General features: G+C 43.9%; 1 protein-coding gene across 1 annotated transcript in view; it reads left to right on the forward strand.

Annotated features, from left to right (window-relative positions):
* LOC119178774 (uncharacterized) overlaps positions 1–17,858 on the forward strand; it is a 55,917-nt gene that overhangs the window by 22,490 nt on the left and 15,569 nt on the right. The window contains exons 7-11 of the mRNA XM_037430019.2: positions 4,532–4,583; positions 5,060–8,703; positions 10,487–10,534; positions 10,634–10,716; positions 13,771–13,921. Of these exons, the coding sequence (XP_037285916.2) occupies positions 4,532–4,583; positions 5,060–8,703; positions 10,487–10,534; positions 10,634–10,716; positions 13,771–13,921 (3,978 nt within the window). The remainder of the gene's footprint in view (positions 1–4,531; positions 4,584–5,059; positions 8,704–10,486; positions 10,535–10,633; positions 10,717–13,770; positions 13,922–17,858) is intronic.

Raw genomic sequence — 17,858 nt, forward strand, 5'->3', positions numbered from 1 at the left:
CTAGCTGTCACAATCAAGTTCTTTCTCAACCAAAATGCATACTTTGAGCATATTTTTAATTTTTTCTATACCATCTTTTCAAGCCAAGAAGAACTCAGCAAAATGAATCAAGCTAGCACCTCCAAACACATTTTTCGGTGTGTACTGGCCCAGCTCATCTTTGGTGGGGAAAGGTTTAAGAGCTGGGCGTTACCATTTCTTTCAAAATACCATTTTCAACTTGTCTTTGGAAGGTTGGGCTTAAGATTCCTTAACCAAGCCCTAGGTGTAGCTATTAGATGAATATATACAATATCTATCATAGAAAGTGTGCCAGATTACTATGAATGAAGAAGGTCCTCACATTTATCCACATTTTTCTGGCTGTAGCTACATGAAGACATGTCCTGCTTACATATGACACACTCATGGATCACAAATTACTGGATGTACCAGACATCATTGAGCTGCTTCAATTCTGCTTCAACGATTCGCATTTGACCATTAGGCAGTGGTATTACAGAAAGATTTGTAAAACTGCTATGAAGAAGGCCTATATTTTCATCATTGCTTATTGCTTGGCTGCAGAAGGTTCTTGCTGACTGTCTGCATGACGAACGTTTTCATTCCCTTTATGAGCGGCTGCATATGCATTGGGCAAAGCAAGATGCTCTATGGCTTGTGTTTCTTCTTAAGGCACGTTTACACCGGAGAGGTACGACGCCGATTTCAGTCGACCGATTGTATGTGAAAGATGCCATCTGTGTCTTGTCATGCTCCCAGCCTTTCATCGGTCGATTTTCTAGTCACATAGCAGGCACACGTGGCTACACTGACCTGTCTTGCACGCAAAAAATTGAAGCAGGGGACCACCTGTTTCGCCCATTCCTCCGTTTGAGCCTACCTTCATTCACTACCATTGTGCTCTCTGCACGTGCGGCAAAGCCCTTGTCTCAGCACATGCGACGATCCCCCTGCTGCATAGCAGACTGGGAGTGCAGCTAAACAAAAGGGAAGCAACAAAAAGCCATTAGAGGGGTGTGCAAAATGCTAGAGGGTCTTGTGAGGGCCTCCGTGATCACTCCCAGTATCTCCCCTGCGACGGTTGATTTGTTGCACATTTGGTTTGAGCAAGGCATGTTTTTCTTAGGCCACAAATTTTTCGGCAACTTTCTGATGACAAGTCAGTCGGCGTGTTTCACTGGTGTTTTTAAGGTCTGCCATCATATTACACAACGATGGCATCCTGTCTTTAGAAGCATTGGTGGAAGCAGCATTGGCTTAGTGGGACCAGACAGTCCAGCAATATCATCAGCTGCTGACTTGTCGGTTGATTGTCTTATGCTTATTTTGCATGATTGCTCATGCTTTATTTTCCCCTATGGATGCCATAGTTCTAGTTTTGATGTTGGGGCAATGTCCCCTGGTACTATGCAACGTAAATGTTCATTATCAGCCTGATTACGCCCACTGCAGGCCTCTCTCATGTTCTGCCAGTCAACTCGGTCCTGTGCTTGCTGCTGTCAATTTATACCAGCAAACTTCCCAATCTCATCTCGCTACTTAACTTTCTGTCTACCCCTCGCCCACTTACCTTCTCTGGGAATCTAGTCAGTTACCCTGAATGACCAGCGGTTATCCTGCCTACGTGCCTGGCCCATGTCCATTTCTTCTTGATTTTTTAACCATTGCCGAGTAACTCTGAACGAATTGCTATTTATAATTACTGAATTAGACAAGGAGAGCAGAAAGGTAGGTTTCAAAAGTATTCTGCAGAAAAACGAAAGTAATGTACAATAATCTGGGAAGAGAATAGTGCTTCGCGATAAGCAGCAGCGCACTTGCAGTTGTAAAAGAGTGCGTCTACTTAGGACAGGCAGTAACCGCAGAGCCGAATCACAAGGTTCAAGTAACTAGGCGAATAAGAATGGGGTGTAGCACAGTCTTCAAGCACTCACAAATCGTGACTGGTAGATTGCCACTATCCCTCAAGAGTAAGATCCATAACAGCTGCATCTGGCCTATACTTGCCTACGGAGCAGAAACCTAGAGGCTCACAAAGAGGGTTCAGCTTAAATTGAGGATGACGCAGCAAGCGATGGAAAGGAAAATGGTAGGTGTAACCTTAAAGGGTCCGTAAACCACCCAGAGGTTAAAATTCAGTTGTGAAGAAATTGTGCACGAGCATACGACGAACACGGTGCCGTGAGAATTTTTCGAAATGGCGCAGTAATAGCGGAGTTAGGCACGTTTGATTATCGAAACCGTGAAGACCACACCTTTCGCTCTTTCCTGCACTTACCCCCCGCTGGCATCCTCTCCCACACCGCTTTTCCCTCTCGCCCCTCCTAACCTCGCGTGGCATACACCATCGCTGACGCTCTGCTTGAAACGCCATCTACTTCCAATTGCCGCGACGTTAACCGTCAACCCCGTCAGTTGTGTGCTTGTTGGGGAACCGTGGCTGCTGTAATCGTGCTGGTATGGAACTTAGCTGCGTTGCACACAAGCCTTCAAAAGGCTGCCAACGCGATGGACCCGTACGGGCACACGCCGTGCACCGCACGTGTTACTTTATTTATTTATTTCAATATACTGCAGACCTTTTCGGTCCAAGCAGGAGTGGTAATTCAGAAAATTATTACAATGCTCTCTAAAGTGACAATCTCATTAAAAACAAAACAGAAAAATCAGTTCAATCCTGGATGATTGTTAATAGTTTCAAAGATACAGAGTTTATATCACATGCGAGCATAATACAAAAATGTAATACACTAACCAGAACAAAAAATATCGCTGATTTCTTGAGCAGAAGATTCTACCATTTCACAGTTCACCACAGATGAAGGTGGACTATTCCAGTATGCAGTTTTCATGAATGTCATTGTGACTTTTAGGCAGCCGTATTGTCTTGTTGTGGCTAGATGAGGAGTGTCTGAGGGGTTGAAGGAGACATTCTGTTCCAGATATTTTATAATGCTCATTATACAAATGGTACAAAAATTTAAGTTTGGAAATTATTCTGCGTTGATCAAAACAACACAGCTCCGCTTTTTTTATGCAGAGCTGTAACTCTTGTGTCCCGGGAATAACTTGAGAACACAAATCGGAGTGCTAAATTTTGAACTCGCTCAATTTTTTTTATGAGAAACTTGTGATGGGGACTCCAAATTATGCCTGCATATTCTAGTGCTGGTCTGATTAGTGTCTTATACGTGGTTAGTTTAACCTCAGGAGGCGCGTTCCTTAGTCTTCTCTTGAGAAAGACAGCTTTCTTAGCGCTTTTGCACAAATAGCTGCTATATGTAGTTCCCAATTGAGATTGGATATTAATGTCCCAAGTATTCTGCATGTTTACTTTTTGTTATTTCCGAGTTTCCTAATTTGTATGTGAAATTAAGAGGCTTTTCTTTGTTTTAAAACTTATGGCTACCGTTTTCCTTGCGTTCAATGTCATTTCCCATTCCGAGCACCTTGCCTGAATTTTTCGTAGCGAGTGATTAAGGTGAAGCTAGTCCTCAATTTGACTTACCGTAGTGTATACGACGCAGTCATCTGCGAAAAGCCTTAGCTGAATAGATTGGTCGACGCAACAAGGAATGTCATTATTATAGATAAGAAATAGAATTGGCACTAATACGGATCCTTGTGGTACACCCGACAAGACGTCTAGGCTGCTTGCGATATTGTTGTTCACGGAAACGAATTGTTTACGATTTTTTAAGTATGACATTACCCACTGTATAACTTTATGTTCAATACCAATTGCTTGCATTTTCATTATGAAGTCATGGTGGGTAACGACATCAAAGGCTTTTGCAAAGTCCAGAAAAACGGCATCTATTTGTCCTGTTGTGTTGAGTGTATTGCAATGTCGTTAGTCATCTCTCGGCTAGCTGTGTAATTGTTGACAGGCCAGATGTAAATCCGTGTTGTTTAGAGTAAAGCAAGTTGTTAGCCTCTAAGTGAGTTATAATACCTTACACGCATGCAGGCAACACGATGAACAACAAGCAGCGCGGACAGCTGCTTGCAAACTGACCGGAAGTCGTAGGCTCTTGCTCGACAGCATATTTGGCATATTTGACTCGGTGCACCAGAGATGTGGCACAGCGTGTCATGCAGAAGCCCGAAAGGTCGGGATAGGAGGAGGTGTTTCTTGAAATGTGTAGCATGCTGGCGGCTCGTAGCGTGGCCGTGTGCAGAATCGTTGATCGAGACGGTATTCTGTGCACAATGCGCGCGTTTACTTAAAATGCTTGAAAAAATATTGGACATGATTTACGGGTTTTTTAAGAGACAAAAAGTGGGCAGAGGGGGTCAAGGAACAAACCAGGGGTTAGGGATATCATAGTTGAAATCTCACATACTAGTCTGCTAAAATTAGAGATGTATGCACATTTTAATACCTGCTGTATGTGGCTGTGATGTATGCATAATACAATCCCTTGCAGAGCACCCTATACAGCAGCTAATGTGATTAGTTTCATTGAGATGGTAATGTTGCCACTTATTGTTCTGAAATTTTATAGTGCCCTTTTTTTAAATGCAGATGCTGACATTGGTGCTGCCAACAAAAAGCCAAGATCTACTGCAACTTCTGTGTAAGTTTGTTTTAATGTTCTTCTTCTTTGTTCTCAAAGCAAAATGCCTTACATTTATTGAGGACTGTCGTAATGAAAAGGCACTATTTGCAACAAGTTTTTCATACTGTGAAATCTTTTTTCTGCGTTCGCTCATGATGTGTCCATGGTGAGGAATATCAGAATGTTGTTTCCAGCTCACAATGTATCTTAGTGCTAAGTCATGAGTCTGAGTGAACAGGACTATATTGTAATTACTAATTTGTGGTTGTAATAGAGTACTTTTGACTCTCTCCTTCTGGTTTGTTGTATTGTAGTTTCACTCTAATAACTATTGTCTCAGCTTACATCATAGCTTTACCCCTGTTGATAGGCTTGCAAGGCACAAGAGCTTAAAATATTTTATGTTTGGCTGCGTGCATCTTGTGTGTATTGTGCTATGGCTGCAGTTATTTATACATGCTAAACCATGCTTAACAATTTTTGCTTGGTCACAGGCATGACAAGCCAACACTATCCAAGGACAGCGAGTCCCACGGAAGTGTTAGCTCCAGAAGATCAAACAAGAGCCTACAAGAGACAAAGGAAAACAGCAGTGCCGAAACAAAGCAAATTTATGCAACACGCGCCAAGTCATCGATGGTTTCTGCCAGCAGTACTGCTGAAAATATGTCGATGGCTTCATCGAGACAGGAGCTTCGTTCAAACTCTTCGGAAGCTCCTATGGAGGTAGAAATGCAGTCTTATGAAGCGAGTGCTAGCAGACACTTGCAAGACAGCAGTGAAAATCACGCTGAAAAAGTGCAAGATTGGCTTCAAAAGTGTGACAGTGTTCCTCAAAAAAACACACCTTCAGGACTCGAAAGGTCTGAAGCGCAGGAGAGCTGCAGTGGCCCTGCTGAAAAACAACTTGGTTCGAACCGTTTCTTCACCTCAGCTAATCAAGCATGTATTGTTTCAGGGAAGAGAAATTCAGTACTTGATGTTTCAGACACTGATCCATACAAGTTCATCCCAAGCCAAAAGTCTCTGCAAGCTGTACGGCGTGGAAAAAGACGGCTCCGAGGGAATGGTCGAGCAGCAGGCCTAGGGGCTAAGCGACTGTCACGAAGAAAGTCCGACCAGCAGAAGTCTGTTTGCGAATTTGAGAACTTGAGAGACCTGTATGCAGAGGAGAAGGCTCAAGAAGAGGACGATGCCAGAGAGCTTGAGATAGAGCTATTTGTGACTCCTGGTGTCAGGCCTTGCGTAGAAAAAAAGGTGATCAATCAGAGAAGGTCCCTCACAACAACGAGGAGGCGGTCCCGGAAAATTAAGAGCAACTTGCAGCTTAAGCCACTTGAAGAGCAGGTAGCGGAACTGCAAAAAAATATTTCGGAAGCCGAGGGCCATGAGCTTGTTATCGCCAATGCTTTGCCAGGAAATATGGTGAGCAAGCGGGCTGAACGTATTAGAAACACTAGTGCTTTGAAGGATGTTTCGAACCTGGAAGCCCAGGCAGAAAATAAGGTGCAAAATGTTGTCATATCAGCTTTGTCCATGTCGTCAAGTGAAGAAGAAAACCTACCTCAGCAACTTTCTTCTGGGGTTGACAAGCCAATGTCCTGCCAGCGAGAGAAAACCGACGCAGTACTGCACTCAAAAACAAGTGCCGAACCAGTGAAAGAAAAGGGAATTGTTGACCTGTGTTTTGATGACGAAGGAGGGGTGGGCGCAGCTGCTGAGAAATGCAAGGGTACCCCGCAACAAGGTGTACTTGGCGATGTGATACCTGGCGGGAAGTTTGCCTGCAATGATGCACAAGAAAATGCAACCCTCTCACGTGGATCCCCTGCTGATGCTCCAAGCGATTTGGGATCCAAAGGTGCCAAACCGAGCGATAGTACTCTGGAAGAACGATGCCAGGAGAACAGTCAGTCAGAGGAGCAGAGTTGTGGTCATCGTCCACTATCTCTGAAGGACTTCGAAGGATTCTTCAAGAAGTCAAGCAGAAAAACATTTGACATCAATGCCAGCACACAGGACTTGGAATCGCTTGGTAGCGGTGCGGTGGACACCCTTGAGTTGATGACAGACGTCTGCAATAGCCTGAAGCAGGTTCAAGCCAGTGAACCAGATCTAGCCCCAGTGTATGAGGAGCCAGGATCTATGATGGTGCCCACCAACCATGGAGCTAACCACCAGGTCAGTGTACCACATGAAGGGGATACGTTACTACCTTGCAAAACTAGCAGAGTAGACCAGTACTCCCCCTGTTCCAGTGACAGCATACACAAAAGCAAAGATCATCAGCATTCACCTTCAACCACCAGTTGTCCTGCCTCAACAATTGTTCCTGCAGTTGAACCAGCTGTCAAGGATGGTAGCTGTCATACCTGTCACGTGACCAATGCCAATGTAGCTTGTCCAGCTTGTAACGCACAACTCTCTTTGGTGTGTGGGGATGGCGTCATCAAAGTGGTACTGAAAGGACAGCCACAACGGCCAGTCCTCATAGAAACTGGAATGTGCACCGAAAGGCCTTTCACCAAGGTCATCATTTGCAGGGAGGCTACAACTCAGACGGAAAGTTCAGATTCCAAGGAGCTTGAGCCTGGAAGCTGTGGTGACAGTTGTTCAAACTTACCATCACCTCACCTGCCAGTGGCAGCTCCTGATGCTGTACAAGCGCAAACTGCAATGATTGACAGTGGTGCTAGCGACAAAGTGCTCAACGGACAGACAAAGTATAGCCACACTGCAAACACTTCCATCTACATTGATACCAGTTCTGCCTGTGGTGGCCTTCAAGGAGAACCGGTCACACATGGTCATGCAAAACTTGCAAAACCAACAGTTGAAAATGCTGTACTGAAAAGGAGAGAGGAAATTTTGGACTTGGACTACATTAATGAGAAGCTACGAAGCACAGAAGTATTGTGTGAAAATACAGAAGACCAGGGAGTCTTGCCAAGCCGACCGAACCTCTTTCGTGCATCACAATTCGGGCTCAGGACAATTGTCGAAGATACTGAAGAGATGGACACCACCCCGCCAATTAAGTCAAAAGAAATTGACACATTGCAAAGTAGCCCTCTGCAGCACGAAGATAGTGCATCCAAGTGTGATGGGGTTGAAAAGCGGGAAATTCAGAGCGAGGCCCAGTGTTCCGCAGAGACATCCTTGTTACAGAGCCAGAATGAGGTGTTTTTGAGGCGAGAGGGCACAAAACTTTCCGATCTTGGAAGCAAGTGTCCAGAAAGCAGTCCCACGTCATGCCACACGAAAAGAGTGCTACCTCAATACAAACAGAGTACAGGCTTCAGTTCCCAGGCAGATCAAATGGAGACGTACAGTAATGACAGGGACCCTTGTAGTCGAGAAGCATGCTTTCAATCACAAAAGGGTAGACAGCACAGCATGCAAGAGGAGCGTGATGACCCGAACACTCCACCAAAGGAAAATACCTGTCACCATCTTGCCGAGGCACCTGCCTCGCATTTGCCTGATGTCACTAACGCTACATTGCCAGGAGCAACGTGTGACCAAGACATGAGTAGTTCTGTCACGCCTTCATTTGCAACAGCCAACGATGAATCCGAAGTTCAGAAGGCTTCCTCGCCTCATGCCCACATCAACCGTTCCCCAGAAAAAGTTGCTACCAGTGACAAGCCAGAGGCAGTCAGTCCAAACCAAGACGGCAGCCACACCTCGGCAGAGTCTTCGCCCTGGTCTTCTCCAATCCTGATTAGAAGGGTAGCTCCGCGTAGTGCACAAAACAAGGCTAAGAAGGCCTTGATGTCTAGTGACACAACATCTCGAGGAGATGATACAGACTCGTGTGAAGTCATTGAGGCGCCTTCCAAAGCTGGTTTGGGGCGTAAGTCTTCCAGGCAGATTCTGCCCAGTGTGGCCGCGGACAGTGACAGCGACAGTGATCCTGTGACAGAATCAGAGGCCCAAGAGCTCCTGAGGCATGCAGTGCTGGAAGGTGACAGTGAGGAAGCTGCTGTCATTTTCGCCAAGCGAGCTGTTGCTCCCCTTGAAGCATGTAAAAAGCCACGTGTGCCGCAGCTACAAGCATCGAAGAGGTCTGTCTGGTCTCCAGAGAAGTGCCACAGCACTCTGCGACCCACCCAAAAAGTGGGAACATCTTCCCAAGGTGCGTGAAAGAAACTGTTCAGTTGAAACATTGGAGGCATTGTGGAATAGAGTGATGAGGGGCACAGTACTACTTGGCTTATAAGGCCCCATGGCTCATCAACATTAGAACATTAGTAGATTTCTGCACTCATCAAGCATTAGAGGGGTGATAAAAGTTTAGGCCTGGCATGCTTTAATATTTTATTATCTTTAACATTAATTGTGCCGATTGGTACTATTAGTTTCAGGTATATTTCATGAATTTAATTTACTTATTTTTTATTATCAGAAAATGATTCCAGCAAAAAGTTATGTCAGTACATGCTATGCAAACTAAGTTGTAATGTTCATAATAATGTATGACTTGCTACACTTGAAACTTTATTCAGCGAAGTGATGACTGTGCTTGTATTATTATGTTAAATTGGAAATTTAGTAAAATACAGAAATTTTTCGTTTTTTTTTTTTTTTAATTTCAACTAGTAGCATAGCGTCATTTGAAAGTATTGTGGCATTGTTTTTGCCGCTAATCCATGCCTGCATGTACGAAAAGTCTGTGTGGGTGGCGGGTGTGGCCTGGTCTGGGTGATGCAGACCAGGGACACAGCGGCACAAAGGTGCGACAGGCTGCTGACATGCAGTCATACAATGGCCCCAAGGTTTCACATGCTAAAACTATAATGTGCTTTTTAGTTATGTTGTAGCAAAGAGCTGTGCATAATTTCAACCACTTGGCATTCATTACATTGTATATAGTCCTATAAAATTTCACTTCTGCAGCTGACTGCCACCGCTGACCCCACGCAACATTCGTGTCACTAGCTGAGCATTGTAACCACTGCGCTTACATGGCGGCTGGGTTGCCTACATGCAACACCGGGAGAACCAGTTGAGTGATTGTGTTAGCGGGCCGAGCGAGAAAGCTTCAAGATGATCAGTGCTACATTTCATAAAAATCATAAAAAATTGAGAGTTGCCACTACTGCTCCTAGCACCATCTATAAAAGGCGTTGTCAACTGTGGAGTTCATTGTGCTTTGCATGGGTGCGGCATGCAGTCTCATTGAAATTAAGCTAGGACTATGACTAGAGCACCGCTCCGCCGCGGTGGTCTAGTGGCTAAGGTACTCGGCTGCTGGCACAGAAGTCGCGAGAACGAATCTTGGCTGCGGCGACTACATTTTCGATGGAGCCGGAAATGTTGTAGGCCCGTGCGCTCGGATTTGGGTGCACGTTAAAGAACTCCAGGTGGTCGAAATTTCCGGAGCCCTCCACTACGGCGTCCCTCATAATCATATGGTGCTTTGGGACGTTATGTGAGCCACATATAAATCAATCATGTGACTAGAGCACCCAGATGTCTTAATGCGATAGTTTTGGAGCGCACACTCTGAAAGCTCATCTGTGTTTAAACTAAAGGTACCACTTTTTTACGTGGCTATTTTAAAAAGAAGACTGATGAATTGGGTTTTGTGGGCAAGTTAGTTTCGTTAATTCATGTTGGTGACAATATTGGACCTTATGGGCATCTGCTTAGGAATAGAAATGCGTTTCATTATGTCAAGAACTTCGCGAAATCTGGGTTTCTTAGATCGAATTTTAGCTGTGTGTACAAAACTTCTTACTAAACCTGTTGGTAGAGTTGGTGAGCATGTTTATAGTAGTATCAGCCTGCAGAAGTCATGAGCTTGATTTTGCTGGCCGTGCCATTGGCTCAACAAACAACAATACGCAGCTCAGCAGTCTGTTTGCCATGTATGAAAACATTTACTGCTGTTTGACATTTGCCTTTGGTGTTTTCAGGGAAGCATCACAGTCTATGGAAGAAGCATGACAGCTCCGTAAATGATGGTAAGCAGCTGTTGTGCTGACGGCACGTTCTACACAAACTGTGCACACTTGTGTTATTTGTCACAAACTGCACGTCACATCTATATTAATTCTCTGTAGGTGACAACTCTGAGAACACTGGTGGACGCAGCCTAGCAACCACCCTATCAAGCACACTTTCAGAAGGTCTCGACAGAACACTGGTAAGAGACGCGTCTTGTTTTTACCCTTGCTTTGGTATTTTGGGGCCAGGCTGGTTACAACAGTCTCATTAATGATTTTGGTAGGATTGGCTTGTACTTGCTTATTGCATCCATTTTTCATAGCAAATGAGCCACGTTACAGGCTATGCAGAATCACATAGGGAGCCCATAAATGTTTTCACTAGAAAAAAACAAAGATTCATTACATTAGTTAGAGATAAATCATTTTAAATGCTGTCAAGCTGAGAAATGGGACGGCTCTTCTTTAGTGTCTAAAAAATGAAGTGCATTTCTGGTGAGGCAAGATTTTATTAGTATACATTTCCTGAAGAACTTTCTTTTTGTTCATTCTAAAGTTTTAAGGTACGTAGTTCAATTTTTCTGAACATGACAGCAATGGCCAGGGGATCTTGAAAGTGCATAAAAAGCAGGAAATGGAATCGCACTCTTTAACTGTAGTCAAGGTGAGAAGCAGATGGAGAGCATGTTTGGAACTTTTAATCCTACACCCAAGCTCTTTTAACAGGAACAAAAGTGTGCACTAGTGGATGGTGTGGTAGACACTAGCCACATGCTGCCACTGCAGATTCCTGGAACCATGGGGAAAACGATGAATGTACACTTTAAGGAGCACTGATGCAAAAATTTCCCCTTTTTTCTTCTGTTCTTTTCTTCTTTGTTATTTTTTTCCTTCTTGCGATGAGTAGCTTAAGAGTCACTTATCATAGCTGGAAACCTTGTTTGCACGAGTGTGCGTCAGTTATTTATTGAGAGACGTTTTCAGAGCGCCCAGTATCAGTTTTGGTTTCAAAGAGCACCAAGCTGGACAGGAGCAGTTTCGGCGGCAAAGAACACAGCTGACCACATGACCACAAAAAACTGTGGTGTGGGCACCGCGTGAGAGCGTGTACAGGTGGCATAGGTCGGCGAATTCACTCAGACTCGGGTCGAGCCGTGAGTCTGTCTGAGTGAGTACAGTTAAAGAAAACTTTCATGAGTTTGAGTCCGAGCAAGTCTGGCTCAGAAAAATTATGGTGAGCCTCCGTCAAAGCGAGTCCAAAGTGCAAGATACCATATTTTTTTAGCGAGTCTGAGTAAGTTAAACTGTTTTTGCCAGCTTATGGTCCTACCTACTCATCTTCAACATTACTATCTGCCCTTCTTGGAGTCATCTTTGTACAGTTGTCTATTCACAGGTATTTCATAGGAGTATCGGTCATACAAAACGTCTTTACTCATCTGCAACCGCTCATCTCTTATTCTAAGGTAATATTTCAATAGGTGCTAAGAAGGTGAACCCAACTACATGAGACATTTGTGTTGAAGAGTATTGACACCGTGGTCGAACAAGCTATTTCTAGGCCGACGTACTTATGACATAAGGCAACTCACTCGGACTTGCTCAGATTCGGACCAAGCTGCAAGTCTGAGTCTTAGCGAGTCCAGCTCAGAGAAATTTGGGCGAGTCCGAGTTCAAGTGAGTTCAAAGTGTGAAGTATACATTCTTTGGGTGAGTCTGAGTGAGTTGAACTTTTTGCTGACCTATGGCGAGCGCACGCCGCACTGACAGCCAGCACAGCCAGTACACATGAAGCCACAGGCACGAAGGAGCTAATACTAGCAGGTAGCACAAGCTCAAGGCGCATGCCAGCAACCATCTAACACAATTTCGTGACATAGGCTTGTTTACATTGTCCCTGCCTTTATGTCGGCGTTGCGAGGTGCTAAACTTCATGCTCAGTCACGCGGGGTGCATTTTAATATTTACTTTAAATACGTTCTAGGCTGTATTTGCCCTTGATATCTCGTAGATGTTGTGTATGTATCCACATAAATCTATCTCGCTCATTATCTTGCCGTTAAAATTTTGTGTCAGTGCTGCTTTAACTTCTAGCATCGCTGAAATATAAAATGTTCCTTGAACAGCAAGGGATGCACAAATTCTTCTTCGCAAAGTGGCATGCTAAGTTTATTTGAGTGACATTGTGTAGGTTGCAGCATTTCTTTTCTTTCAATTCGGTCTGTCGTGGCTTATGAAAAGTGTCATTACACAATGCACTACTATTCACTTCTAAAACACAATAGGCACTTTAAGCTGACCAATTTTGTGCTCCGTTCCCCGTTTCGCTCAAATGCTCACTGTTACTGCAGCGAAAGTGTTTTCGGTTTTAGCTAAGCGTTGTTCGGTCAACGCAATGGCGACGCCACTGGTGCATGAAAGTTGTAAAGTAAAATAAAAATTGTTCTTATCTTGCAGAAAGGTAGAAAATTCTGTTTTAAAAGAGTGTGGAATCATTTACTGTTTGACGCATGAGCATTTTAAAAATTTTTGTCACCTTCACTTGGAGCTAGACTACAATCAGTCTTCAAGGCAGCCCAAACTTGTTTCAAATGCCCTGCTCTGAGGCAGCGCGATCACAGTGTTGCTTTGTGGCAAATCAAACTAAGTAGCGTTCCTGAATAGGTAGAAGAGTGGCTGTTAATTGTTACTGCTAACTAAATTGTTACTATCGTTACATAGAATCGCTTACTATCGAAGATTCGCAATGTCCCTTTGACGAAAGTACCAAAAAAGCATCTCGAGACGCTTCTTTATGGTCTAGAGTGTCAGCTCTAGATCGTTTCGTGGAACTTCACCCCACATGCACGGATTCTCGAAGGGATTAGCTGCGATGACTTTTCAGAGGAGTCGCAGATCCTTGTGTGTCTAAAGTGCTGTCGGTGCTTGCGTGTTTGCCGAACAACCACTGCGTTTCCCGAGCAGCGCAGGCTCGCGGCATAAAAGGCTGACATTTTGGCCGTTTTTCCTCACGTCACGTGGTTCTTCGCTCGCTCACATGCTCTGTACCTGACCGTCCAGCGCATGCACAATGGCGCAACCATCAACTAGCTGAGCGGAGCGGGAGGCAAAATACAGTCAGTTAAAGGTGCCTAATGTCGCCTATCACCTCCAAACCTGCTTTGCTCTAAACTTGCTTGAAATGTGCCTCTGTGTGCCTTGGTTATCTGTGGTTAACATCTTATGTACCTTCGAACCTTTTGTCTGCCCTACAGAAGGAGAAGATGCTAGAACAAGACATTGCAGACATGAAAAAGCAGATGATGATGCTGGAGAATGAGCTGCAGAAAACTACTGCCGGCAAAGGAAGAAACGACAACCCCAACAACGATTCAGCTGCCAACAACACTGTGGTTGCAATGAATGGTGAGTCATTGCAATAACTTTCTAGTCCAGTGGCAATGTAGAGGAGATGAAAGCGCAAATGCTTGCGTTTTGAATCTGTATGTTTTGGGTCGAATGAAAGGAAAAGTATAACGCACATTCCTCACATTTTAGGAATCTGATATTGTGCAAAGAGTTTCACTGGTAGTTGTTGGCTGCCCAGCATCGTTTGGTGTTCCACAGGGAACCAAGTGGGCTAGCCTGTAGGGGCTGAAATATTTTCTAAACCGCAGATTCGAATGGGTGACCACACGTTCCGCAGCGCGTGGCATTAGATGGCTCTGACACCAACGTGTACATTTTACATAGGCTTGTGCGAATTATGAATTTCAGGTTCAAAGCAAATAGTGGTTTTAGTCAAATAATTTCTAATCAAATTCGAATAGTATATATCACTTACCGTACTACTAAAACAAGGTGGGGGGGGGGGGGACATATTTCTCGTAACCCCTTGCTAACTTGCACAATATTTTTTAAAAATTCAAACAAGGCCAGTGCAAATGTAATTTTTTCGTGTTGAAAGCAGAAATGAGTTCGATAGTAGCAGGATTTTACTTGCAGTAGAATGCAAGTGATAACCTCTATTATATATATGTTACATTTTAAAATTTATTATACTTAGAGCATGTAAGGCAAGCTTTTAAACTTAAAAAAAAACAACGATGAAGCGATTTGACGGTAATATGTTCGTTCAACTTCGAAATGAGGCTTTGCGGCAGTGTGCATTTTTTCTGGATAGGTGCTTTCACGGCTTAGCACCTTACTGCGGTGAAACCACTTTTACAGGTAAAACGAAGATTTGGGTTACTTGGTTTTGCATTATAAAGTAGGAAGAGCGCGCTATTCTAAACGGAGTCGCACACAAGACAGTGTTGTTTCATAGGCATATCAGCCGGGGGGGGGGGGGGGGGGGCAGGAGGCGCAAGCCCCCCCCCCCCCCCCCCACACTTTCGACAGTGGTCACTCTTGGCTGCACGCTGGATGGAGAAACCGAGAAGGGGAAGTTTTTCGTCGCAACAGTAATCACTCAATTATGTTCTTACGGAAGAATGAAAATGTTAAGAGGCAATGTCGCAGCATAGCAAAATTTCGCCATCATTTCCACTGTAATTATTTTTCTTGTAGGCTCCATGCGGTGCGGGTCGCCAGTGCGATGCTTTCGCGTCTTGTGCTGTAGTATTGCCGAGCTGGCAAGTGCCGAACAGGGGCCTTCTAATACATGACTTATTCATGGTTTTATTTCTGACTTGTCGATGCAGTTACAAATGAGTTCGAGTAAACTTTCTATGAACCGGCCAAAGCAATTGCTGCTTCCGGAAGATAATTTTCTTAGAAAAATATATATCGGCAAAACTGCTGTGTCGAAGCTGCTGCAAGCTGATTAGTGGGACGAGTCGTTTTTGATGTTTAAGCTTTTCCGTACTGAAACGCCAAAAATTGTTTCCGGTTTAGTCTCTGATAAACCTTGCATATGGTAACTTGGAGCCATAGTGGCAACTTGCAAACAGGCCACGAATAGAGCAGTGGACTAGAGCTCAGTAGGAAGCTCAGCTTTTAAGCCTGCCCCACAACTTGACCCACCGGATCAGGGAGAAAGAAGGCGAAAGACCGTGGTTTTTAGCACTATGGAGGCTTAGTTAAGAATCGAAGTAGTTGGTTTTCGCTCAACTTCAATTGTGCTCTACAGCTCAAAATACATCTCGGAGAACAAGGAAGCACACAGGGGCCGCGCTGCTTATTTCTCTCTATTCTTCTTTCTCTCAGCAAGTGTGAGCTCACAGAGATGTATATGCTGACAAACTACTAAACGCCGTTATGCTGCAAGTGGATATTTTTTTATTAAACTCAAAATGCAGCTAGCCTACTTAAATTGCATTTAGAAGGAGATGCTTTCCGGCTAACAAGCAAGCGATCTTGTGGCACCAAGAGAATTTTAAATGCCGAGGAACCAATGGCAAACAATATGCCTTATTAAAAATAGTTAATTTTCTTATTTTTTAGGTGGTCATACATATGTGGTCATACATATGTGATCATTACGCGATGGATCACTTTCACGTAATTTGTTGCCTCGCGTAACAAGCTGGTGCTGTGTGCATGAGAAAGACTGTTTACACCAATCATATAATACAGCTAATGATCATTTCAAAAGGAAGCAATGAGGGTTAGTTTAACGTTATAATCTCTCACATTTTGTTCCTTCAAAGGAAAATTTTGTTTACACCATTTGTATCGGCGTATTTAGAGGTGCCTGTGGGCCCGGTAAAGAATTTTAATACAAATACTATGAGCGTAAACAACACCACCCTAACGCCCCTAACACCACCAGTTATACATTATGGTTCAGAAGTTCATAATTAGTTAACTGAAATATAACAATAGCAATATTATTAATAACTGCATGCTCCAGAAAGAGTGTTCAGACTATTAGCAAATAAGGCCAATTATAGTACAGACACGCCTGAATATATCCCAGAAAGTGTAATACTTATTATGAAAAAATACTACAGCAATCATTCGTTGAAAAAACATGGGTGATCTCTTCGTCATGGGAATTGGCCTATAACACGAAAATAAAACACTCATTTACATGGGTAATTAAATGTTTACTGTACAACGATAAAAGAAGGTTTGCCGAATGTATGTTTTGGTGTTTGGCAGCTTTAGCCCCGTTCAATGTGGATGTATCCTCGTTGACGCTTGGTAGATCTTCATACCGACGACTAACATCCATGATAAATTTGTTAAACAAACTATTATGGTATCTCTACATGTCAACCGCCAATGCATAATCAGAGAAAAAGGCCTGATAGAAACATGAGCGTCGCATTTTGGACACGGAAATTGGGCTAAGGGCGCCATTCTTCGGCCTGTTAAAGTGTGATTGAACTTTATGGTATCTATGAATGCACGTCGGTGTATCCAAATTTATATCAATGTGCCAATGCACCGATGAAGTTCTCTCTTCCTATTATATATATATATATATATATATATATATATATATATTGTATTCAAGTAGATCCTCCGTGAGCAGTCACAATGTGGTTTATTTCAACATTTTAGCCTGAGTCTGGCCTTCCTCAGAATTGAGAGTACAGTTTGTTGGTGCTCAGCTACATACAATCTTATACATTGTATGTAGCTGAGCACCAATAAACTGTACCCTCAATATAAACCACGTTGTGACTGCTCACGGAGGATCTGCTTGACTATACATATATATACTACACACACACACACGCACGCACCAACACAAACACACACGCACACACTGGCTGACGAGTGAGGTAAGTTTGCCCCCACCCACCCACTCGTGAAAGAGTTGGTACGCCACTACAGTGCTTGTATGTGACGCTTCTTTTCGTGTCCCCATGTAGAATATCCCTCTGTTTCTACTTCACAACAGTTTACAGGTGATTACATGCAAACTAATATCGACTTGAATTGAGCTTTTACTGCTTAGCACCCCGCCACTTCCGTGAAACCGCTTTCACAGGAGATTACACTCGGACTAATATACACTTATTCGTTCATTGCAAATATTTCGACATTGTCGATAATTTAAGTTCAAATCCGATTTGAATGCTATAATATTCATTACTATAATAGTTTGCAGAGTGATGACAATGTCGTGCTGCGGCTCTTGCGGCAGAGGGCGCAGACGAGTTGGCCTGTTTCACCGACAGCGGCAGTACGCGTGAAGATGCATTTTTCGGTTGGTTAGGGGAATGTTGGCGCTGTGCTGTGAGTTTGGCGTGCTGAACCGAGAGGCTTGCTTTGCGGAGCTGCATTACTGCAGTGGTAAAAGCAACCCCACGAAAGTGAAAGCAGAGTCTGAAGAATTGCTGCATGCCATGACAGTGCTGATAGCACCAAGTCATGCAAGCCACCTACAAAACTATCGGTTCCTGGAGAA

The sequence above is a fragment of the Rhipicephalus microplus genome, chromosome 1, assembly GCF_043290135.1.
Source record: "Rhipicephalus microplus isolate Deutch F79 chromosome 1, USDA_Rmic, whole genome shotgun sequence".
In the NCBI taxonomy this organism is placed as follows: Eukaryota; Metazoa; Arthropoda; class Arachnida; order Ixodida; family Ixodidae; genus Rhipicephalus; species Rhipicephalus microplus.